This window comes from Schistocerca gregaria, chromosome X (assembly GCF_023897955.1).
Source record: "Schistocerca gregaria isolate iqSchGreg1 chromosome X, iqSchGreg1.2, whole genome shotgun sequence".
Taxonomy (NCBI): Eukaryota; Metazoa; Arthropoda; class Insecta; order Orthoptera; family Acrididae; genus Schistocerca; species Schistocerca gregaria.
The window spans coordinates 598,270,557-598,296,169 of record NC_064931.1 but is presented as its reverse complement, the minus strand read 5'-3'; the positions used below and the strand labels follow the sequence as shown (position 1 = coordinate 598,296,169).

Below are 25,613 nucleotides of genomic sequence, written 5' to 3'. Positions count from 1 at the left end.
GACTTAAATACTACTTAAACTAACTTAAACTAACCCATGCTAAGAACAACACACACACCGATGCCCGAGGGAGGACTCGAACCTCCTGAAGGAGGGGGCGCGCAGTCCGTGACATGGCGCCTCAAACCGCAAGGCCATTCCGCGCGGCAGATGGGGGCGTTTACAAGACAACAACCATCTGCATGAACAGTTCGACGACGTTTGCTGCAGCATGGATTATCAACTCGGAGACCATGGCTGCAGTTACCCTTGTCGGTGCATCACAGACAGGAGTGCCTACGAGGGTGTACTCAACGACGAACCTGGGTGCACGAATGGTAAAACGTCATTTTTTCTGATGAATCCTGGTTCTGTTTACAGCATCATGATGGTCTCGCCCGTGTTTGGCGACATCGCGGTGAACGCGCATTGGAAGCGTGTATTCGTCATCGCCATACTGGCGTATCACCAGGCGTGATGGTATGTGGTGCCAGTGGTTACACGTCTCGGTTACCACTTCATCGCATTGACGGCACTCTGAACAGTGGACGTTACATCTCAGATGCGTTACGACCAGTGGCTCTACCCTTCATTCGATCCCTGCGAAACCCTACATTTCAGCAGTATAGGGCACGACCGCATGTTGCAGGTCCTTTACGGGCCTTTCTGGATACAGAAAATGTTCGACGGCTGCCCTGGCCAGCACATGCTCCAGATCTCTCACCAATTGAAAACGTCTGGTCAATGGAGGCCGAGCAACTGGCTCGTCACAATACACCAGTCACTACTCTTCATGAACTGTGGTATCGTGTTGAAGCTGTATGGGCAGCTGTACCTGTACACGCCATCCAAGCTCTGTTTGATTCTATGCCCAGGCGTATCAAGGCCGTTATTACGACCAGAGGTGGTTGTTCTAGGTACTGATTTCTCAGGATCTATGCACCCAATTGTAATTACATGTCAGTTCTAGTATAATATATTTGTCCAATCAATACCCGTTTATCATCTGCATTTCTTCTTGGTGTAGCAATTTTAATGGTCAGTAATGTATTTCAGAAATTGTCTAATATGATTATTAAAATGTTTTTATGTGCGATGGGCATAAATCTTCCATATTCTGTATTTGGTGACTTCTATACATTAGTGTGAAATGCTCATAGCGATTCTGACTAAGCTGAGAAGATTAAAGATCAGTTTCTACCCTTAACATGTCGCTCACAGAGACGATTTCGTTGTGTACGTTAATATATTAAAAATTATCCCACCAACTGGCTGATATCCTTCATAAATAGCTATTTATGGTTCTGTAGACTGGACTACATTTAATTCAAGTAAGTTTGAATGTCTTCAAAAAGAACTTTTCTTGATGTTTAACTTAATTCTTTCTGGTAATTTAGTTAGGAACACAATCTTCTGTTGTATTACTTTAACATCAGCGTAATTGCAATGTTCAAACTGTTTTTATTTAAATCTTTTAATGTATAACATGTGTACATGGTTAGTATATGTACTTAGTATGTATTTGTAATGTGTAACATTGTTTCTTTAATAAATATTTTTATAAAAAAAAGTGGTGTAGCGGTTATGATGCTAAACTGTTGCATGGAGGGTCGTCAGGACTGTACAATTTTAATTTCTATTTGATTCGAGTACATTCTAGAAATTCCCAAAAATGTCAAGAATCATTGTACTGAAATGTTCTGTAGCTGTATATATACTGTATGTGTTCTGGCAGGAGGCAATTCGCTCCGCGCTCTTGTATGTGCAAGTACTGAATAAACCTTCATTAAGTGAAGTTAGTGTTCGTCATTCATCTAATCACACCTTCTTTTACGTGACAATATCATATACCATTTCTGCTGTGCCTACTGAACATTCTTTTATGAGGTATGATCATTAAACAGCTGTCCACTGTTACACAATGGTCAAGAACAGAATTGGCAACCAATGGCGGGACACATGGTTGAGCACAACATGTTTAACTTCAATGGCTTCATTACAAACCAGGACCTAATGAAGACTCTGGCAACGTTGCAAATTAGCGATAATCTAGTTAACAGTATTACTAGCGTAAATAATAATTAAGTAATTTGTTTGAATTGATGCCTAATGATGAGCACAACTGGCTCGAAATGCGTTGCTAACAAATTAATACCAGAAGATCAATAATCCTAAAAAAACTGAGACTGGTTGCAGTACACATATATATACCTTTTTATAACAAAATCACTGAAAAGGTTCGTGCAATAAGGCTAATTATTTTTTGAGGCGTGAAATGAGGTCTACTTTTTCGCTTCTGCAAAGAAGCTCTGTCACTTTTGGAATAAACGTTTTCAGAAGAAGAGGAAATGTTAGTTAATCAGTTTCAAATATTTAAAGATAAATTTTCTTGCCCCTTTACGAGGGGGAGAACTTAGTTTTTCAGGAAACAGAAGAATTAATACATTTTTAAAACGAATTTTATTCCTCAAATAATACATGGATTACCAATTGAAATCCTTAAACACCGTCGGCTAATAGGGACACACTCCGTTTAAAATTTGGTCCATCGCAGGAGGAAAACTCGAATTCACATTAAAACAATAAAGAACGTCTCGGATTCTCTGGCTACCCCTGCATGATACGTCCCTTCCCACATTGCTGTGGGAGCAGGCAACGCAGTGAGTAACGGAAATCTCGGCGACTGTTCAACAGCTGCCGCAGAAATCAACCAGGGACGAAGATGACATCATCCAGAGAGGAGAGTTAATGGATGACGGGCTCATTATCTCCGACAGCGACAGGCGATCACGGTATCCAACGCAGACTCTGCGTGTTGTTATAACTTGCTGCCCGAAGACTGCGGAGTCAGTCTCTTTCTGGAGTCGCATCCTACAGAAAATAGTTGTCTTTACACTCGACAGTTGCGGTTACGAAGTTACCTGCAAGTTCAGTGGACTACTGAGAGACACCATCGTGGAATGTGCCACTAAACAGACTTGTTATCAGAACCAGCATAAACCTGGTGCTGCATTGTCTTTAAGGATTTAGTCTCTGAAGGACATTACTGCTGGTGATTACTTGTCGCGGACTAAGCTGCTGTCGTATGGAATATTTTTGCGCCAGAGTTCATGTCAAGATTTTTGTTAATCATAATAAATGATAGTTATTTTACTTTGGGAAATTTATTTGTGTAGTAATTTCAGAACGCTACACTGGCGCAGTCGTTAATGGTGATATAGATCAACTGAAGTAGGTTCATCAGGTCAGTGCCTCACGAAAATGTTCAACACCTGTGGTGTCTGTGGCTTGTTTAAGGAATATTAGAATTTGGTAGAAAGTTCTATGTATGTATAAATAGAAGCACTCTTCGATGAGGCAGCCAGTTCATCTCTTTGTGTACTTTCGTCTGCGATAGTACACTCATAACTGGCACGAGATTGCGGATTCTACGTGACGGTTTCGTGGAGACGCCGGGTATTTCGACATCGACATCGCTGAGGATCCGATAAAGCTACGCAAATTACATCGCCTTACCCGTCAGGAAACCGAGTACAAACAGAAAATTCCTCTTATAGTCCATATTGTCAAGGAACCAAAGGATATAAAAGCATCTGTAAGTCAGGTGCACAGCAATAATCATGCAGTAGTTTCCTGAGACGCTGTCCAGGATCCAGCAAAATTGCTATACATTCTGGACTCTGTCGCTAGATGCTACATGATTCGTCTACTGTCACTTGGACCGTACAATACAGCAGTGGTTTCGTTAACAAAGAGGAAAGACCAATTTCGGGTGAAAAACTGTAAAAAAAAAAGAGTTTAGTGACAACCAGCAGCACGTCGGCATAGCTAATTAATAACTGATGAGCAGAACTCAACGTCACGGGCGACCGCACAGTCGTATATACAGAGTGTTTTCACAAAGTGAACCCGAATATAACGAAGGTCAATAAATTTTCACATCAAATGAAATGTGTGGCAGATAATGTCTTTCGAATGCTACTTTTGAAGATTGTCATCGCGACAGACGACTTAATCAATTGGTAACAGCACATAGAGACAAAGCTCTAGGAAAGGGTACTCCGAAAGACTTTAGAGAGACTCCAGAATGTCGTACCGATGGTAGTCTTGGAAGATCAGGAATTCGTACCTCTAACATAGAAAACAGCAAGAGAAGAGATTCGGTGGTTTATGACGTCTGTTAACGTCGAAATCAGGCAACCAGATGTTGCAGCATCGGCTGCCGAACGCAGACAGGAGGACGTAGCATGGCTACAGAAACCAAAGCGATAAGTGTAATTTGTTTTGACGCGAGCCACAATGTGCAGTGTCCCTTTAATAACTATCGTGTTTACTCCTTCAGTATCCTGTTCCATTTTCACGGAAACAACACAAAAATTGCACAATACAATCTTTTCTATTCGTTGCTTCCATTTCCCTTAGGGGGCCACGCGGGCTAACCGTGCGGCCTAGGGCGCCTTGCCACGGTTCGCTCCGCTCCCCCCACCGGAGGTTCGAGTCCTCCCTCGGGCATCGGCGTGTGTGTTGTCCTTAGAGGAAGTTAGTTTAAGTTAGATTAAGTAATGTGTAACCCTAGAGGGCGATGGCTTCAGCAGTTTGGTCCCATAGGAACGTACCACTACCACGCTTAGGGGATCCGTTTTCCGCAGTGCGAGAAAATTTCGGTTTTCTTTCTTTCCTGGTGAGCTCTGCGCTTAGATCTCGAAGGAGAATTCAGTATCGACCTGCCGCTATGTGATCCTCTGTCATACGAGTCATTCGGATGGAGGGGCATATGGCCAGCACATCATTCTGTCGCCCGTTGTCAGCAACCCCAGTGAGCCGCTACTTTTCATTGATGTTTCTCCCCAATCAGTATCTTGAGACTTATTGATATGTGTCCCAGTCCTCCCACCAAGGAAAAATCGCTAACAGTGCTGGAAATTAACCCGGGTTCTCCATTGACAGTCAGACACGCTGACCACTCAGCTAGGGGGTGAAGAACCACATGTAAGTCGCCGATGATTAATAAACGCCTCTCTGAAATTGGCCTGCAATGTTGTGTGTTATCAAGCGGGAGAAGTTTACCACATTGTCTCGAGTTTATTGTCAGTATGGGAAAGTATATACAACTTGTTGGGAAGTGGAATCATTTCAATGTTCTATATTCTGTCATCGCCCTATCTCCTCTTCCGATGACGTTCCTCCCAAATATATGCGAACGATTGCTGTGGAAACCAGCTGCAGTTGGAGAAGAACTGTATCGTGGAATGCGAAAGAACCGCATTTGTTCCTTCGTGTGTCAGCTGCGCATATTTTGAGAAATGGTAGTGTGGACCAAAACAAGACGAAAATGACTTGTAAACATGAGCTCTGAAACCGCATATTAAGATCTATGATCACATGTGTAAATTCGCTACAGTGAAACACATCTCTTGTACTGAACAAGTGCTCATAGCTCTTAAGGTATCTATGTTTACTTGATTTTTTTCTTGTTTTGGTCCGTACTAGCACTTCTCAAAATATGTAATAGTTTTTCTACGACACTCTAAATATTATTCGAAGTTATTTGTACAGCATATCCAGTCATCGTTTCACTTTAGTAGAACGTATATCAATGTGATTTTACTTACGTTTGACGTGAGTTGAGACTAAAGCAGCGCCCCCAGGGTGTCAGTAAGGGATAGAAATGCTGACAGCAGTTGAAAGCCTGTCCTCGCCATTTACATTCCACGAATATATCGTCACATGAAGCAGACAACTGAAACAAATTTCTGTTGCTCAATTCCATGGGAAAATTAATTAAAAATTAAAGCATGAATAAACATCACATATAAAAACAAGATTATAACTAATATATCATTTACCTATGGCATAAATTATATTCTAGCTGTAATATTACCTTGGACAATAAAGTTGAGTATCCTTGTTTAGGACAACTGTTGCAAGAGGCTATGCAGCTGATGCAATAATTAGCTCTAGGATGGACCAGATTTTCCAGAAAGGAAGAGACTTTTATCATCTCATCTTCTTCAATATCATAACTGAAAAAATGATAAACCTCTGTGTAAGCTGATTTATAAAAACTGCAGTCATAAGTAAAGAAAAATGTTCGAAACATATAAATATAGAAAAAAGTTGGAACTTAAGGTCGATACCGATAACAACGAAGCTCCTCATGGACGATTTAAGTAAAAACAACAGTTTCACTTCAGATCGTTATGCATGCTACAGTTTTCCAAAACGCCGAGCATAAAACCGAAATATCCCAGTGCTCATACCTCAGGTTCTATTGGTGATAAAAAGGTAGAGTTAATTGTTTTGGAAAGCCCTTGGACTAGGGACAATTTGAATACCCAACAGAAGGCTCGTCTTAGTGTCACTATCTCATAATACGGGATCAAAATATGAATAGTACACACTACCTCCTGCTTAGGCAAATGGAGCATATTGGTTGGCTCTTCTTGTATTTGATGTGGCCTACGGTGGGTTTGATGAGACTTATGGAGGCACCATTACCTCATGGTCTGTTGCTCGGAAAACACCACAAAACAGGATATTTTTTACTATTCGCTGTCGCCAGCAGACCAAACCCAGCCTAGGATTACAAGAGTGTTACGTACACCAAATGACTGACATTTTTACTATGTTTTCCTAAGATGCCGATATCGAACAATCTTCAAAATTTTCTTCATATACGCTCCTGGAAATTGAAATAAGAACACCGTGAATTCATTGTCCCAGGAAGGGGAAACTTAATTTACACATTCCTGGGGTCAGATACATCACATGATCACACTGACAGAACCACAGGCACATAGACACAGGCAACAGAGCATGCACAATGTCGGCACTAGTACAGTGTATATCCACCTTTCGCAGCAATGCAGGCTGCTATTCTCCCATGGAGACGATCGTAGAGATGCTGGATGTAGTCCTGTGGAACGGCTTGCCATGCCATTTCCACCTGGCGCCTCAGTTGGACAAGCGTTCGTGCTGGACGTGCAGACCGCGTGAGACGACGCTTCATCCAGTCCCAAACATGCTCAATGGGGGACAGATCCGGAGATCTTGCTGGCCAGGGTAGTGGACTTACACCTTCTAGAGCACGTTGGGTGGCACGGGATACATGCGGACGTGCATTGTCCTGTTGGAACAGCAAGTTCCCTTGCCGGTCTAGGAATGGTAGAACGATGGGTTCGATGACGGTTTGGATGTACCGTGCACTATTCAGTGTCCCCTCGACCATCACCTGAGGTGTACGGCCAGTGCAGGAGATCGCTCCCCACACCATGATGCCGGGTGTTGGCCCTGTGTGCCTCGGTCGTATGCAGTCCTGATTGTGGCGCTCACCTGCACGGCGCCAAACACGCATACGACCATCATTGGCTCCAAGGCAGAAGCGACTCTCATCGCTGAAGACGACACGTCTCCATTCGTCCCTCCATTCACGCCTGTCGCGACACCACTGGAGGCGGGCTGCACGATGTTGGGGCGTGAGCGGAAGACGGCCTAACGGTGTGCGGGACCGTAGCCCAGCTTCATGGAGACGGTTGCGAATGGTCCTCGCCGATACCCCAGGAGCAACAGTGTCCCTAATTTGCTGGGAAGTGGCGGTGCGGTCCCCTACGGCACTGCGTAGGATCCTACGGTCTTGGCGCGCATCCGTGCGTCGCTGCGGTCCGGTCCCAGGTCGACGGGCACGTGCACCTTCCGCCGACCACTGGCGACAACATCAATGTACTGTGGAGACCTCACGCCCCACGTGTTGAGCAATTCGGCGGTACGTCCACCCGGCCTCCCGCATGCCCACTATACGCCCTCGCTCAAAGTCCGTCAACTGCACATACGGTTCACGTCCACGCTGTCGCGGCATGTTACCAGTGTTAAAGACTGCGATGGAGCTCCGTATGCCACGGCAAACTGGCTGACACTGACGGCGGCGGTGCACAAATGCTGCTATTTTCTATGCATTTATGTAGCAGAGCTATCTATTATCGAGAAACGCTCCAAAAACTTGTTTTTTCGGGTACTAAAACCCAGCCTCGTATTCTGAGACGGATACGCACAGCAAATTGCTGTAATTTTTACAATGTATTCCTAAGATCCCGATCTCGAACAATATTGAAAATTTTCTTCATATCATTATCCACTTCCAAGAGACAAAGGCTCGGAATTGACCTACTTGTACACGTAATACACGTACGTAAAATCTAGTGCGAGGAGAAAATATAGTTTATTAAGTGACGTAGCACGGAGAAATCTGATGATACGTGTCCTCGTTATCCTCTTGGAACCGCATGTAGACGTACTGAAGCACATGCAAAAGTTTTTGCACGAAATATCCATTATGACGTATAAAATTAGTTTTACGTTATTTCAGTTTCATATAAGTAAACTATCTAAATTTTATAGACAGATACACTTCTTTTCATATGAGTTACATGCAATGCAGCAACAGGAAAAAGGAAGGAACCAGCGGAAAAATGTTCCTATCGGAGCACAAAAAATGCGAATATGTTCCGGTTTATTTAAAAGACTCTGACTGAAACGTGTCGTACCAGCTGCCTCATTTAACTCCCTCAGGACCTTTAAAAATTTTCCCAAAAGTTTTGCAATGAGAAAGTATTCGCACTTTCTTACGCTGAGAGAGTAGAAGATAATGACTGTGGCAAAGAGACGGAAAAGCAATAAATACTGGAAGATAGTAGTTGTGATATAGAAAAAGCGAAGGAGACATAGACAGTGTAAGAGGAAGAGAGGGATTAGTGGCAGTGGATCATAGGTGACAGTGACAGAACAATGCTAGCAAAAGAGAGTGAGGCAGTGTCAGGATATGTGACAGTGACAACGAGGAGGATAGATAGTAACAGTGAGGAGAGACAGCAGCGGTAGGAAGGAAGGAATGAGATATTAGCAGTAAGAGAGAACAACAGAGAGACATTGACTGTGAAGGGAGACTGTTGTAATAGGACATAACGAAAGGGACTGTGGCTGTGACACAGGAGACACTGACAGAAAGACACAAAGAGATAATGACAATGAGTTGGTCTGAATGAATGACCGAGAAAGTTTAACTGGGAGAGGATGGGTATGAGCAGCTTACAGCGTTGGACTAGTGGATGTGAGTGAGTTACAGTTAGGGGAAATTGCGGGAGCTTGAAATGAGTTGCCCATTAAAAAACGCGCGAATGTTTTCGCATGTCACAATTTTCGGGAAAATTTTTAAACGTGCTGAGGAAAATAGAATGAGGCAGCTGGTACCCCAGTTTTCAGTCAGTCTTTTAAATAAACAGGAATATATTATCATTGTTTGTGCTCCGATAGGAGCATTTTTCCCCTAGTGTTTCATTTGACCAAAAGTTATAGGAAAACTGAGGATCCTTTTTTTTTACGAATATCCATAGTTCATTAACCAAGACGCGGAGAGTGAGAAATTCGTATGGATTCCGCTTGCAGATGTCTAATGCTGTGAAATTGTGATGTGAGTCCATTTCATGTTAACTGTAAGGAACTGCCTCAAACATGCTTCCGACAAAGCCCAAAGTTCAAATGTTCGTGTAGGACAATAAATAACAGTGCAAAATGGGTATTTATAATCCTCACTAGCTCGCAGATGTACGCTCGGCTATTGTCATGCTCGGTATCCCAAATTTGGTGGCCATTCCAACTGTTGGGACCACCATTACCTTTTCCAGGTGCTCAGCCTCTCTCGCTTAGTGTGATCACAAAATTCAGTGAGCGCTTGCCAATAGTGCCACCCATAACTCTTCGTCATTTTTTACACGTTTTTATTATTTTGCCTATGAAAATAGTCAGCTATCAACAAGTGAAATTAAAACTGGACATTTCACCAAGAAATATTACCCTTAGTTGCCTTCGATCCCTTTTCACGAAAGAATAAAAGCCACTTCAAACTTAATTTCTACAACAAAAATTAAAAAGTAAACAATCTAGCATCAGCATTGTTTGTAGGCCACTAAGTTGTATATTAATCTTTAACGAGTCTGCAACTGTCTTGATTTGCCTTAATCTATTGGAAAACTCAAACTTCTGTTTTCAGAAAACAGAGAAGGCAGAGATGAATAATTGCTACTACGAAGAATGAAACTTTAATAATGGCAACTATTTATTTACAATTGATATGAAACAGATAAAAATCTCAAAGTTTTACTCTCCTTCAAAGTAGCCGCCAGCATTGTGTATAAGTTGTTGCTAGCTGTGTGGAAGTCGTAGGATACTTTCAGCAGAGCGGTCTATTGTCTGAGGAATCTCTGTAGCAGTTCTGGAACGAGTTCCATGAAATACTTCCTTCATCTTATGAATCAACTTGAAGTCACGCTACTTCAGTTCAGGGAGTGTGGTGCATAATACAGCACTTCCCAGGACCGTCGACTTAGCAAATCAGTCACAACTTGCGCTGTACACACCCGAGCATTGGGCTGCAAAATGATAGGTGGCTTCTGCAGAAAGTGTAGACACTTCTTTCTCAAAGATGGTAGCAGGATTTGCTCTAAAAATGAACAGTAACACATGCACTGACGATCTACTGTTGGAGGACAATTTGATTTAGGATAACAGCAGCACAGTTGCAGACGAGAATCACCATAGCCTTCATATTGCTGGTGCTCTGGAGAACTTTCGATAGTCTTGGTGACTCGTAATGACGCCATTCGGTTGATTGACTTTTCAGGTGTGGCGTGTACAATTTGGCTCACGTCTAAGAAAGCTTCTCTTTCGGTTCGTAGAATTCTAACTGGGTACGAGGAGTGTCTTATCTTAGACATCGCTACATTTCCGTCAAATCATACTGGCCAGCAGACGAATCGTTTGATGTCGACCACTGTCTACTAAATTGGTGAGATCAGACACTACTTCTTCACTGACACGAGGAAGACCTGGCCGAAGAAGGCCTCCCACAGTTTAGCGTCCAAGGTTGAGAGCTTTTATCCATCTCGACACGCTTCTGCAAGGCAGTGGAGACTCCCCACAAGCCTCTTGAATACCTTTGAGAGACTTTGGTGCTCTAGGTCCTTTGGTACATTCAATTTCCATCCAACTCCGGTGTTATTGTTCCGAAAACATCGTTACAGCGCTACGGCAGACTGTCCTCTACACGAAGCTCCTTCTCTTAACTCACCAATGCACTTGATTGGGAATCAAGGGATAATTTGTGCTGAGGTCTGTTCAGAAAATGACAGAACTTTCTTTTTTTAAAACTTATCATTAATTATACAGGTTATTGGTCCTAGTCCACTTTCCCAGAGGTGTTTGCATTTCTCGAAGCAGTCTTGGATGACTTCGTTTGAGATGGCCTTTAAGGGCTGTGTGGCAATTGTTTTGATTTCGTCAATACTCTGAAAACGGCGTCCTGTTAGCATTGATTTTATTTTAGTTAACAAGACGAAAACGCAAGCAGCCAGACACAGCAAGTGAGGAGGGCGCGGGAGGGCAGTTGTCTGATTTTTGGCACAAAACCGAGGAATTTACAAAATTGAATGTGTGGTCGTATTGTCGTGGTGCATTGTCTCACCAAAACTCTGGTCTCTTTTTGCGCATTTTTCCACTTAAGCTCTTCCATAATTTCTTTCACAGTCAATCGATGATTTGCACGTACAAGACCGTTGATTTTCTAAACGTGTGACTCATCAGCTAAAGTGGAAGGCGCTCCTGGTCGAAGATCATCTTGAGTTCACTGACGGTCACTTTTAAATCATGAAACTCATTTGTAACAATGAGCACGAACCACAACATAATCTACGTAAGGTTGTTTCAAAAGTTGAAACGTTTCTGTGAAAGTTTTCCCCAGTTCCACGCAACATTTTAAGTTGCATCGTTGCTGCAGAAAATCGCACATTTCAAAAATCGCCACTAACATTTAACCAAGTTGCAGTAGAATAACAATATCACAAAAACCAAACTAGATATCAGCACTCCAAAAAATAGAGTTAAAAAGTAGGTGATGCACAAGGCAGTGCTGCCACCCGCATATCACTAAGTATCTCCGTTTGCACGTAATTCAAAACAGACCTCACATGTGCATTTAACTATCGTGTAATACAGGCTACTGTATTTGCTTCCGTTTCATTGACTATGGAATGTTGCTGCCACTATTGAAGTTCCAACCGTCCTAAGTTTCACTTTTCTCTGTTAAATAATTTTCTCAGCAGGAATTGTACAATCTGCGACAGAGACGCACATTTCTAATCGCAGTTCGATCGACAGTTAACATTTGCCAAATATATAATGAAGCCCTTGAAGATAATTTTTGTGGGATCTTTGGTGTAGTAGATGAGTGAGCATCTGGTAAACATCTAGACACAAAACTCAAATCAATTCCTGAGGAATTTGTTGATGGATCTTTTCTTGTTGTCTATGTGTCTCAATGGTGTACTATTTCTGTTTGGTAGTGATGTGAAATATCAGAACCGGTACAATAGTTATAAAATGAGGAATACAGACACATAATTTGGTTAAGAGAATAATCCCTTAAGGTCTCAGTGAACAGAAGGTCTCAGTACTATATTTTCAAATGTCATAGTCTTCACTCAGTTCTCCCACCGACAGATGTGGATAGAGTGCTATCTGTCTAATAATGACTTACGTTCTGTGGGTTAACTTTGAAATAATGATTAACATGCTCCCTGAGTCGTCTTGTTTAAGTAAGTAATTACTATATTTGTAATTTTTTTAAAAATTTTATAGTTAGGAATGCCATCGCTCATTTTCCTTTATTTCTGACTAATTGAACTGCTCAATAAAGAGCAATACGGTTCTGCTGGTAGAGTTTTAATTATGTACGTATTGCCATGGATCAATCAATCAATTAATGATACACAAATTTAATGCCATAATAATTATGTGGGGAAAGTCATACTTTGTACTAGCGCTCTTTCTGCTTGTGGCACTGAACGAAGTAAGCTCTGTTAATCTCCTCGCGAAAGACATTCCAGACAGTTTTTACCCTAATGCAAGGGTGAGTGCACTGATTACAGGTCAGCAACATCCCAGGCATGTTCAATGTTATAATAATGAGTATTTCTTTGCACTTATTGCTTCCCTAATCTATTTACGACTATTCAGAGTACCTGGCATCTCTTAATAGTCACGATCGTCCATAGTGTTCAACAGCAACCAAGAGCAAATGCAAGGCATTCGTCGGGAATTGAGCTGACTAATACACTTCGCATAATGATAGTTATCTGAAAAGCATTTTCTGACTACTTAGTGGTAAACATAGTCAAAACTGAAGCGAGACTCGTTCGAACAGACGATAGGTTTCAGTTGACATCTACGTTAACATTTGCGCATTTACTCCACAAGACATTTTACAGTGCATATTGGATGGTACGTCTCAGCAATATTAGCGACTTTCTATCCTGTTTCCTTCGCATACGCAGAGAGGTAAAATTGAATCCCTTGTATCCACCCTAATCTCTCTTACCTTGTTCTCACGGTTTCTATGAGCGATAAGCGCAATACACAAAGTAGGCAGCAAAACATGCACAGTTTTTATCTAATACTAGCTATGTAAATTTAACCACCAGAATTTTGAGGGAGCAACATTGTATTTCTACTGCAGATTACAATAAAAGTTCCCTGGCCATCTGTATGGGATGTACTGTACGTTACGATCCTAGCAGCTTGTATTCGAATTGTTATGATGGTTTCATAACGTCTCCAAGCACCAGAGAACACTCTATAATTGGTCAAGCCTACATATCATATGTAGTGCTGCGCCACAGAGTAGAAAAGGGGAAGAAATTAAAATTAGCACAACCACAGGCAACACCAGGCACAGGTAGTGACGGAGCAAAGGGAAACTATCAACATTGTATGTCGGTCACATACATGAGCACACGTTGCTACTTATACGCCAATCGCCAAACACAAGTTACACATTCAGCAAAATGTCAACAGAGAGAGAGAGAGAGAGAGAGAGAGAGAGAGAGACACGGAGATATATTCGTTAGCTCTTGTCATGTGAAGCAACAAGCCCTTGGATGCAATAGCACACGTCAAAGCCTTGACAGTGCATTTAGGAACCTATAATAAATTGTTAAGCGAACACAGCAGAACGAGGACTGCTGGCCATTAGTAAAGAAGCGGGCTACGTTCGGTCGTAACCAACAGAGCCTCACGTCATTATTTCACACCTGTCTCCATAAATGTCACAGTTCTCCAGCTCTGAATTCAGTTGGTCATTAGGATCGATGGCGTTCATACCGAAGCATTCGATTCAATGATTATTTCGGTGTAGTGACATCCATGAATTGTATGTTCCAGCACTTCTCGTGAACACAGTGCTTGCCATTCCCGAGATGACAACATCCAAGTAACCATGACCTGCCACTCATGGGAGTTCACACTGGCTACCGTACACAACATCGCTGATGGGGAGACTGAGGGACTTGAAACGTCGTTACTCCTCATGGTGCTTCTTGCACAAACATCATAGTCACTGTTGACTGAGAGGGCCATACATTGCCTGTGTTCCCGACCATCGCTACAGGCACTTCAAAGACTTCTGACAGTGTGATACAGCCCGAAGGGCTATAGCGGGTTATTGTCATCTTCTGGAGTGATATCGAGGACTCCTTAACGGTGTCGGTGCACATTCTCACGCTACGGCTTCGCCTGCAGAGTGCCAGGCAATCCAGAAGACTTCGCTGAGTTGCTGGTGTAGCGACTTTGGCAAGCAACCAGCCGAGCCAACAAGAGGAGTCAGTAGAATTCTACTGTACCACTGGCACAAAATGTCAGCGGAGCGTGAAGAGAAGACGCAGAACTATAAACCAGAATGAATAATGTTACCTTGCTAATCACGTTTTATTAGCGCCGAAAGACTCTTTAGGTCCACTACATCATCCTGATAACATAGAGATGTCTCCGCTCGGCATCAAGTGGTTCAAATGGCTCTGAGCACATGGGACTTAACTGCTGAGGTCATCAGTCCCCTAAAACTTAGAACTACTTAAACCTAACTAACCTAAGGACATCACACACATCCATGCCCGAGGCAGGATTCGAACCTGCGACCGTAGCGGTCGCGCGGTTCTGGACTGTAGTGCCAGAACCGCTCGGCCACTTCGGCCGGCGCTCGGCATCCCCACAGTAGTTTCGTTTACAGATGTACAGCACTTGGCCATAACCCTCCCAACTACTCTAACTCTTTCATCTATCTCCATATTACTGATATCATGGGTCCATCAGATTCTTTTACGTTTCGCACTGTTGCCTCCTGGTACTTAAATGATTCGACAGGCTCCAGAAATTTACCATTAATATTTAAATCGGATTCTATTGAGTTCATTTTCTTTGTGACAGAAGCGTCTTCTAACCAAACTGAGCGCCTATGGAATATTGCTTCAGTTGTGCGACTGGATTCGTGATTTCTTGTGAGAACGGTCACAGTTCGTAGTAATGGACGGAAAGCCATCGAGTAAAACAGAAGTAACATCCGGCGTTCCCCAAGGAAGTGTTATAGGTCCTCTGTTGTTCCTGATCTATATTAACGACGTAGGAGACGATCTAAGTAGCCCTATTAGATTGTTTGCTGATGATAATGTCATATACATCTTGTTAAGTCATAGGATGACCAAAAAGAATTGCAAAATGATTTAGATAAGATATCTGTATGGTGCGAAAAGTGGCAATTGACCCTGAATAAAGAAAAGTGTGAAGTTATTCACATGAGTACTACAGGAAATTGGCTACATTTTGATTACGCGATATGTCACACAATTCTGAAGGCTGTAAAATCAACTAAATACTTAGGGATTACAATTATAAATAACCTAAATTGGAACGATAACATAGATAATGTTGAGGGTAGAGCAAACCAAACACTGCGATTCACTGGCAGAACACTTAGAAGGTGCAACAGGTATTCTAAAGAGATTGTTTACAATACACTTGTCCGCCCTATTCTGGAGTATAGCTGTACGGTCTGGGATCCGCATCATGTGGAACTGACAGATGACATCGAAAAAGTTCAAAGAATGGGGGCTTGATTTGTACTATCGCTAAGTAGGGGAGATAATGCCATAGTCATGATACGTGAATGGGAGTGGCAATCATTAAAACAAAGGCGTTTTTCGTTTCGACAGGATCTTCACATGAAATTTCAATCACCAATTTTCTCCTCCGATTGCGAAAAAAATCTGTTGGCACCCAGCTACATAGGGAGAAATGATCATCACGATAAAGTAAAAGACATCAGGGCTCGAACAGAAAAATTTAAGAGCTCGTTTTTCCCGAGCGCCGTTAGAGAGTGGAACGTAGAGACACAGCTTGAAGATGGTTCATTGAACCCTCTGCCAGGCATTTTATTGTGAGTAGCAGAGTAATCACGTAGATTTACGCAGATTTAAAGGAACCAGCCCGGTATTTGCCTGAAACGACTTAGGGAAATCACTGAAAACCTGAAACCGGATGGTCGGACGCGGGTTTGAACCGCCGTCCTCCCGAATTCGAATCCAGTGTGCTAACCATTGCACCACCTCGCTCGGTCATGCTGGCTGCTGTTCAACGGCGACAAAGACTAGAATCTGCACGCCAGTACCGCAACTGGACGTCCACTGAGTGGCACAGGTGGCCTTTTCATATGAATCACGTTTTATGTTCCATCGGACAGATGACCATTGGGGCTAATGTGAAACGTCTGATAGGAAAGGAAGAGTTATGATCTGGGGAATGTTTCCGTGACATTCCCTGGCCTTCTCCACCAGACATCACGACGCCTAGAGTATCAGCAACCAATCTGACAGCCTGCAGCCGCGGTTGCGCGCTTTGCAGGCACACCGAAGCACTACACAACCGACAGGCAGGCAATAATGACCAATGGCCACAACAACAACAACATAGCAAAGACACCAGCGGCCACCATGGGCCACTACTGGCCCACATAAACATAAGGAAGAGGTCGCTGCAGATCCCGGAACTATTTTCACACGTCAAACCACGTGATGGAAAATAGTTCTGAGGTACTCATCAGCCGAAGCACTATAAAGGCCGGCGTACGGCCGCACATCGGCTGCCCCTTCAAAGTCTGTCCATGACTACCACCGTGCCAATTGGGATGCCTACCGGGAATCCATTGCCTTACAGGTCGAAAGCCACCCCCTCTCCTTTCACCACCCTGATGACATCAGCCATGCCTCTTCCTTCCTTCAGAAGACCATCACTGATGCTGTGGAGGCTCATGTCCCCACCAAACTCATCCACCCTCACCGCCCTACGCTTCCTCCACACGCCATCCTTCTTCTGCGTGAATCCCGCAGGCTCTACCGCTCCTTCCTCCGCACTCGTGACCAGGATACGCTCACCCGCCACCGGCAATTACAGCGACATATCCGGAACCTCCTTACAGCAAGGAAACGCCGGGACTGGCGCCAGACATGCCCACACCTCAACTCCACCCTCCCTGTCAACTCCTCCAAGTACTGGTCAGCCTTCCACTGCCTTACTGGTAGCCATCCCACCTCGCATTACCCCATCCTCCATGACGATCGACCCTTTCCTGACAACCTCAGTAAGGCTAACCATTTTGCCTCCCACCTATCCGAGGTCTTCTCCATTCCTGATGATCCCCATTTTGATTACTCCCTGTTCCCCACCGTCCTTGACCGCACTGACACCTCTGTCCCCCCGCTCGCCCCTAGCTTCCAGTACTTGGATCGGTTGCCTCCCTCAGACATCAACACTCCCATCACCGCACAAGACATCACACTTGTCCTCCGCTCCAAACGCAACACCGGCCCTGGCCATGATAGTGTCACCTAACGTCACCTCAAGGAATCCCCTCCATCCTTCCTGTCTGTCCTTGCTACCTTGTACAATGTCCTCCTCTCCACTGGATTTTACCCTGACCTGTGGAAGACCTCCCGTGTCCTGCTGTTCCCTAAACCTAACAGACCCCCCTCTGATAACTCTTCCTATCGTCCAATCTGCCTCACCTCCGTGTTCAGTAAGGTCTTCGAAGCCATCATCTCTCGCCGTATTCACTGCCATCTTAACCAGCACTGCCTCCTTCCTCTTACCCAATGTGGCTTCCAACCTTCCTTTTCCACCGATGACCAGCTCCTTAACCTTACCAATCTTATTTCCCTCCAACTTAACTCCCGTCGCTCCGTTATCTTTGTTTCCCTTGATCTCCAGAACGCCTATGACAGTGTCTGGCATCTCGGGCTCCTCTTCAAACTTCAGACCTATGCTCTCCCCATCAACTTCGTACGTCTCGTTGCTTCCTTCCTCTCCCATCGTCCCTCCTATATGACTATCCACAATTCCTACTCCCATACTTTCTACCCTTCTGCTGGCGTGCCCCAAGGTTCTGTCCTTTCCCCTCTCCTCTATCTCCTGTACACTGATGATATGCCCAAACCTCCCCCTCCTGTTCATCTTCTCCAGTTCGCTGATGACACCGCCTTCCTAGCCCTTTATCCTACCTTTCAACGGTCCCAACGTACCCTCCGAACCCACCTTGACCAATTCACCGCTTGCTGCAACCAGTGGTTCCTCCGTGTTAATCCCTCCAAGACCCAGACGATCATCATAGGCCGCACCACCCGCTCCTTCCGCCTCCATTATTTCTACCTCTCCATTTATGGCCGTCCTATCCACCTCACTCCTACCCTCAATTACTTTGGGCTCACATTCGACCGCCACCTCACCTGGACTCCCCATCTCCTTACCATCCAAAACAAAGCTCACAACCGTCTCCGCCTCCTGAAACTCCTGTCTGGCTGGACGTGGGGTCTGCATCCTTTCACCATCCTTCACACCTACAAATCCTTCATCCGTCCCATCCTCTGTTATGCCAGCGTCGCTTGGATTTCCGACCCTCCCCGGTTCTATGAAGCCCTCCAAATCCTCGAACGCCATGCGCTCCACCTCGCCTTCCGCATCCGCCTTCCGTCCCCGACGCACATCCTCTACGACCTCATCCTCTTCCCCCACCTTCTCCTTTTCCTTGAACACATCCACACACTCTATATTATCCCCCGCCTTGATCTCCCTCACCCCCTGGTTTCTCTCATCCTCTCAACCCCCAACCAGTTGCCGCGCCTTTACCGTTGTGTCCCACCCTCTCTCCATCTCCACGCCGTCCATCTCCTTTCCCAACACAACTTTCACCGTCTATCCCTCCCGGATGATGAGCTTCGCCGTGACATCTACCCTTCCTACCAACTCTAACCCCTTCTTCCTGCCTCATCCTCTGGGCTCCCTTTCCTCCCCCTCCCTCCTCCTGCCTCTTCGTGAACTCACTAATGCAACTTCCCCAGCTGCCCCATGCTCTTCCCTCCTTTTCTATACTCTCTTACCTTTTCCCTCTGCAGGTCCCACCTGACAGACTTATTGTTCGTTGTGTGTGCTCCAAGTTGGTTTTAAGTGTGTTGTTCTGGAGTGTTTTTACTACTGTGGCCGATTTTTAACGTGTGCCTGCGCATTCATTGTCTTCTCTGTGTTTTAAGAATCGACATTTGTGATTTTTAACTTTCTGATGACATGTTTTACCTGTCCCCCATGAACGTCTCCATGTCAGTGTATATTTTACCTCCGTTTTCTCCCCTTACTCTGTCTTATGTTCCCCTTTTTTATCTCCTTATGTATGTATCATTTTATTCTTGTTTTAGTTGTAGTGTCACTCGGCTGAAGAGAGGCGGATTGTGCCGCTGACAGCCCTCCCCTGCCCATTTGGGGCAGGGGAATGAAATCACAATAAAGAAAAAAAACCGCACATCGGCAGTTCATCAACCGCCAGCAGACGTGGATAGCTGCCGCCCTGGCAGACCGGCTTGGATCTTCTCGCTGATCTCTGGATTAGGCTTGGTATATCGGAGAAGTCTCTGGTGGAGACTAGTAGGAAATTATTTCAGTTGTTTTCTATATTATTCTTGTATGTAGTTGTGATTCAAAGACGGATCGCTGTTTTGTGTTGGTGTTATACTTGGAGAATTTGCTTTGGCTAATTGAACAGCCCAATAAATTGTTTTCGGACTTTGATCGTTTGTTTCTTCTGCTTACGCAGACATATCAATATTGTCATTCTGGAAGGCACCAACATTGGTATGCATCGATCCTTGGCGACCAGGTCCACAGCTTATGCATCGATCCTTGGCGACCAGGTCCACAGCTACATGCAGCTTGTTGCACGTGCGTGGTTCGAAGTACATCACAATGAGTTTACCGTACTCCTTGGCCACCAACTCCCTGAATTTAAAACCAATTGAGAACCTGTGGTCCATCTTGATCTGGCTATTCGCGCCATGGATCCTCAACAGCGAAATCTAGCGCGGCTGCCCATGGCAGTGAAGTCGGCATAGCTTTATAACTATATCGGTTCCCTCCAGAACCCCACTGACTGTCTGGACGACCGCGTTGCAAAACCGGATTATTCTGGCTTTTGACAGGTGGTCTCATTAACGTGACTGGATCATGTATAATTGTTGTCAAATGGTTCAAATGGCTCTGAGCACTATGGGACTTAACTTCTAAGGTCATCAGTCCCCTAGAACTTAGAACTACTTAAACCTAACTAACCAGAGGACATCACACACATCCATGCCGGAGGCAGGATTCGAATCTGTGACCATAGCGGTCGCGTGGTACCAGACTGTAGCGCCTAGAACCGCTCGGCCACCACGGCCGGCAATTGTTGTCAACTGCGTTAGGAATATTCGCGTTTACTAGCTTTGCAATTGCCTGGTTCTGTGTCAAAACGCCAGCGTCATGGTCCACAACATCGACAAAGCAGACTATCGATTACGCTGCCACCCAAAAACCAGCTTCCTTACGTAGCAGAGTACCTTCACCATTCTGCCACTTCAAAAAATACAAAGCGTAGTGGTGAGGATTAGTAGTGCAGTCGCATTTATGTTACTATTTGGAAATAATTTCTGATACACTTATTACATCTATCCATCCTCTAACTCCACGTATCAAACAAAATATTTAAAATTTCTGCTGACGTTTGAAAACATTCCTCGTGTCACGCCTGTAAGAGATTATGATGCATAGAAAGTAGTCATCCTTTCAGATGCGTTCTTCGAATGGAACAGTAGCCAGTATTAGTGCTGTATGCAACGGTATGCATCGAGCGCTGCCAACCCATGCTAGGGGTCCTCAGATGAGCTGGTTAACGTAGCGCGTGTATTAATCTGTGCTATGAGGTTAATTTCAGGTACATTTATCCTGTTTGGTGCCGTAATTTCTTCAAATTTGAATGTGTATATATTTACAGTGGGCAGGAAATGGTAAATATCCCTGTTGCACAAGAAAGACGAGATGATCGTACTGTCAGTGTAATCAATGAATAAATTGTTACAACTTTCGAAAGAATACAAGTTAGAAATGCATTCCCAAAATCCAAAGTGATTGCTCTCCACATGAAATACGCTTTTTGATGAGAAATGGTGATAACAGACATCCCATTCCTGTTATTTCGATATTGATGTAAATTATTATAATGACGGTACCGTAGAAACCATAATGATTGGAGGTATGTCTAGGGAACATTGAATAACGAGATTAGGTGAGATGTTAAAATAAAATTTAGAAAATGAAGGTGGAATCAGTTGTAATTTGTAATATGGTTTTAGCTGCTCCAAATACAAATTTCACAAAAGAGGTGGCATGAACCTTTTTGTGCTGAATATGTATTTGCCTTTTCCACCAAGGTGAAAGAACACACAGTTCAGAACATTAGTTGAATATTTACTATAATAAATAACAGTATGTCATGCATTACCTCCGCACGAACTTTTCTATTGCTTCCTTGTTATCTTCTTCGCAAACGGATATGGCAGGTAATGGTAATTCCCAGTGCAAGTAATCTGTTTCCATCATGAGTTCTGGCATGTTGTATGCGTCACGTTCCAAGAATAATCGTAAAAGCACGAAAGAAAAGAGAGACAGAGCTGTTCCATATAGTGTCGCCGATATGCTGGAACCAAAAGAAAATGCATTTGTAGTAGAACACGAAAACAAAATAGTTTGCACAGAAAGTTTCTAATAATATCAAAAGAAGTAAGGTGGATCGGGTATTGAGAAATAATTTTCTTCCTAGATACAAGTTGCCTGGGTGGTGTCGATACATCTTCCAAGAATCACTTATGTAGGAAGGCTAACTACTTACCCCTTTCCAGAGTAACTATTTAATAACAAGGTGCGTGACGGGATTACACCCAGTGGCAAGAGGCAGTGTACATAGCAGTGCATCAACCAATACCGTCCTTCGGTCACAAGGGTCAGTCATATATGTTTAAAGTTGTGCATTTTTAGCATTCATTTTTCGAATCAGTCTTCTTACATTGACCGCTGTTTTACCACTGCACAACACTTTGTGGATAGCATAGAGGAACTACTGTTCATTGAACAAGTGAGAGCAATAGTAGTACATACATAGGGTGTTACAGAACGACACCGACAAACGTCGAGCAGTTGTAGAGGGTCTCTTGAGAAACAAATTGAGGATAGGAACCCATGTTCGGAAACTTCATCCAACGATTCTACAGAGAGTTTAAGTTACAGGCTCTTGCGGCGAGGCCACTCCTTTGGCTCAGTGCACAAGAGCAAACTATTATCGCGAGTACGGAGTGTCATTTTCTGGCGCGTTTCAGTAGTGCATGAGAAACAAAGGAGCCGCGCACACATCGGCTCTGAGGCTGAAATATGAGACAAATTTCGCAAGGTGCATCGTGAAGGGATTGAGAAGAAAGCAGATTGTTTCAAGTGTGTGTAAGGTTTTTGCGAGAGCATAATCGTATCAAGAACACCCCTTTCAGCAGACGTGAACTAACTATTGGGTGAGTCTAAAACCTCCTGTTGCGGTTCTTAACGTATTCATAAACGAAAGACGCAAACCCTGCCTGATTTCTCCTGTCTACGTGCATAATGGTTGGCTTCCAATCTAGTACTGGTGCGCGATTATCGCTGCGATGTCGCCATGTGTGTACTGAAACCATTTCCGACGCCACGTTCCCGCATCGAGCACGCGCGGTTGTCAATCGCTCTTCTGCATCGAGCTTTCGGCAGCAAACGTGACTTTTTATGCTGAAGCACTGCAGGAGGAATGTCTTGCAATAGACGTGGGCTGTTTTCAATGATCATGACTGACTGTCACGGAGGTAACTGTTTACAATATGCCACTGCAATGTAGGGTAAACTGGGAGGACACTTGTGGCCTAGAAAATCCACCTAAGCTACAGTGCAAAAGCGTTGCATTAGATTTTGGCTAAAATCGTCCTTAATATTAAAAATCCCTTGTGCTTGTAAGGGCATATATACGAGAGAGAGAGAGAGAGAGAGAGAGAGAGAGAGAGAGAGACTGTGAGTGGGAGAGAGAGTTGTTACAGCGTCTTCACTGAAGAATCCATCAGTGCTGACAGTTGTCAAGAGAGAGAAAATCTCCAGCATGTGCAACAGGACAGAAGCAGAGTAAACTGCCGACGCTGCGAAAGCAGAGGTGCATCACACACCCAAGTCTGCATGTGCACACTAACTTACAAAGAAGGTTTCAAATTTGATGATTTGTGCTTTGGAACTGGTAGATAGTTCTCGGTATTTCTGGGATGTTGCTATTAAAGTGAAGAAGGTAGGAGGGACGGAAATTTGATATTTAATGTCCCAACGAAGACAAGGTCTTTAGAGATGGAACAAATGTTCAAGCTGTGGGAACTAATAAACGAAATCAGGCGTGTCCTGTTGAAAGGTATCAACCCAGCGCTTGCTCTTAGGTATTTAGGAAAACCAAGGAAACCCAAATCTGGATGGCCAGACAAAGATTTGCACCACTGTCCTCTCGAATGTGAGTCCAATGTCTTACCACCTTCCCATCTCCTTCGGTGTCCGTAATGACTAATGAAGTCTCTTCCTCCTAATCAATTCACTATATTGGGAGACTATTATTGTGATGCTAATCAAGAGACACGAAAGTTTGTCGATTTTAATTATTGGGTTTGTCTGTTTCTGTTTTTGTTGCATGAGACGTCTGTTATTACCAATCAAATAACATCATCAGTCAGGACATAACAATATTTTGTAATCACTAAGGCCAGGTTTCTTATGACCTAAAATCACCAATGAACAAAAAATTTGCTGTTATTACCAAAATTTACAAGAATATACACAATAACATAAATATTATATGCCCGCATCTCGTGGTCGTGCGGTAGCGTTCTCGCTTCCCACGCCCGGGTTCCCGGGTTCGATTCCCGGCGGGGTCAGGGATTTTCTCTGCCTCGTGATGGCTGGGTGTTGTGTGATGTCCTTAGGTTTGTTAGGTTTAAGTACTTCTAAGTTCTAGGGGACTGATGACCATAGATGTTAAGTCCCATAGTGCTCAGAGCCATTTGAACCATAAAAATTATGAGCTAAGAATATTAGAGTGAAGTAAAAACTTATTTTGTGAAGTAAGTTAGTCAGTTTGTTCAAATCCCTCCCGACTAACCAAACACACGATTTCAGTGGTTTCCCTAACCTAATTCCCTTAACACAAATGACAGGATAATTTATTTGACGATCAAATTCCCTTTACTCTTTCGCTAGACGTCAAATGGTCACAGCTGGTACCGTTGCATTACATATGCATAGAAAACTAAAACATTTGCCGAAAATCATGTATATATGTTGAAAGATATTTTGCTTCTGAGGATAATGATCTTACACATGCCTCGAATACGTTAAAACGCATTTACACAGGATGAATACAAAGTCTTCTGGCAACCTTTCTGGGGTTTTCGTTGACAGGTGCTGAGTAATTTGACAGGAGGGACTCTTTGGTACCTGTGGCTCATTACAAAATAATCTGAAGTCTACCTCTTCATATGCACTATTAGACTTGCTCCCCATTCCACTCACGTATGAAGATGGGGAAGAAGGATTGCTTAAATGTTAGTGTGTCTGAAACAGTTAGGGGGCAGTAATATATTCCTGTATTTCACACTTAACACTGCTTCTTGAAATGTTGTAAGTAAGCATTTGCGGTTCATTACACCTATCTGGATGAAGCTTACTCATGAGTGAAAAAAAATTACCATTTCACTGTCCATATTTGTATATGTTCAGTATGCCCTGTTAGTGCTATTTGGTATGAGGTCCGCAGCTCGTGGTCGTGCGGTGGCGTTCTCGCTTCCCACGCCCGGGTTCCCGGGTTCGATTCCCGGCGGGGTCAGGGATTTTCTCTGCCTCGTGATAGCTGGGTGTTGTGTGATGTCCTTAGGTTAGTTAGGTTTAAGTAGTTCTAAGTTCTAGGGGACTGATGACCATAGCTGTTAAGTCCCATAGTGCTCAGAGCCATTTTGGTATGGGCGTTACCCTTTGGCAATGTTCTAGGACGGCCCGCAGAATTGTTTTGTAAGCCAGCTGTGACATTATTGTCACACATCGCTACGCAGTATTATTTCATTTTCTGCGGCTATTTCGCAATTATCTAGTGAGTTGGAGCAGTGTGTCTGAGAAACCAGCACTGCTCCCGCCGTGGAGAGTTGTTTGCCCCCGGAATAGTCCATATAACCTCTCTTGTTTGCAGAAAGATCGTCATTGAATCTCATTAACTTAAGAAATGTTAGACAAGGCAGTTCGTAGAAACCAGATGACGACCCGACCTGCAGTTACTGAAAAACCGGTCTGGCGCCTGCACCACCCAGGGCCAG

At 43.9% G+C, this 25,613-nt stretch overlaps 1 protein-coding gene across 1 annotated transcript in view; it reads right to left on the bottom strand.

The window, feature by feature from the left end:
• Positions 1-21,819, bottom strand: part of LOC126298236 (uncharacterized) — a 55,898-nt gene extending 34,079 nt beyond the window's left edge. Inside the window, exons 1-3 of the mRNA XM_049989542.1 lie at positions 21,710-21,819; positions 5,861-6,002; positions 5,592-5,719 (exon numbers count right to left, since the gene is read on the bottom strand). Of these exons, the coding sequence (XP_049845499.1) occupies positions 5,592-5,719; positions 5,861-6,002; positions 21,710-21,819 (380 nt within the window). The remainder of the gene's footprint in view (positions 1-5,591; positions 5,720-5,860; positions 6,003-21,709) is intronic.
• Positions 21,820-25,613: the final 3,794 nt, after the last annotated feature.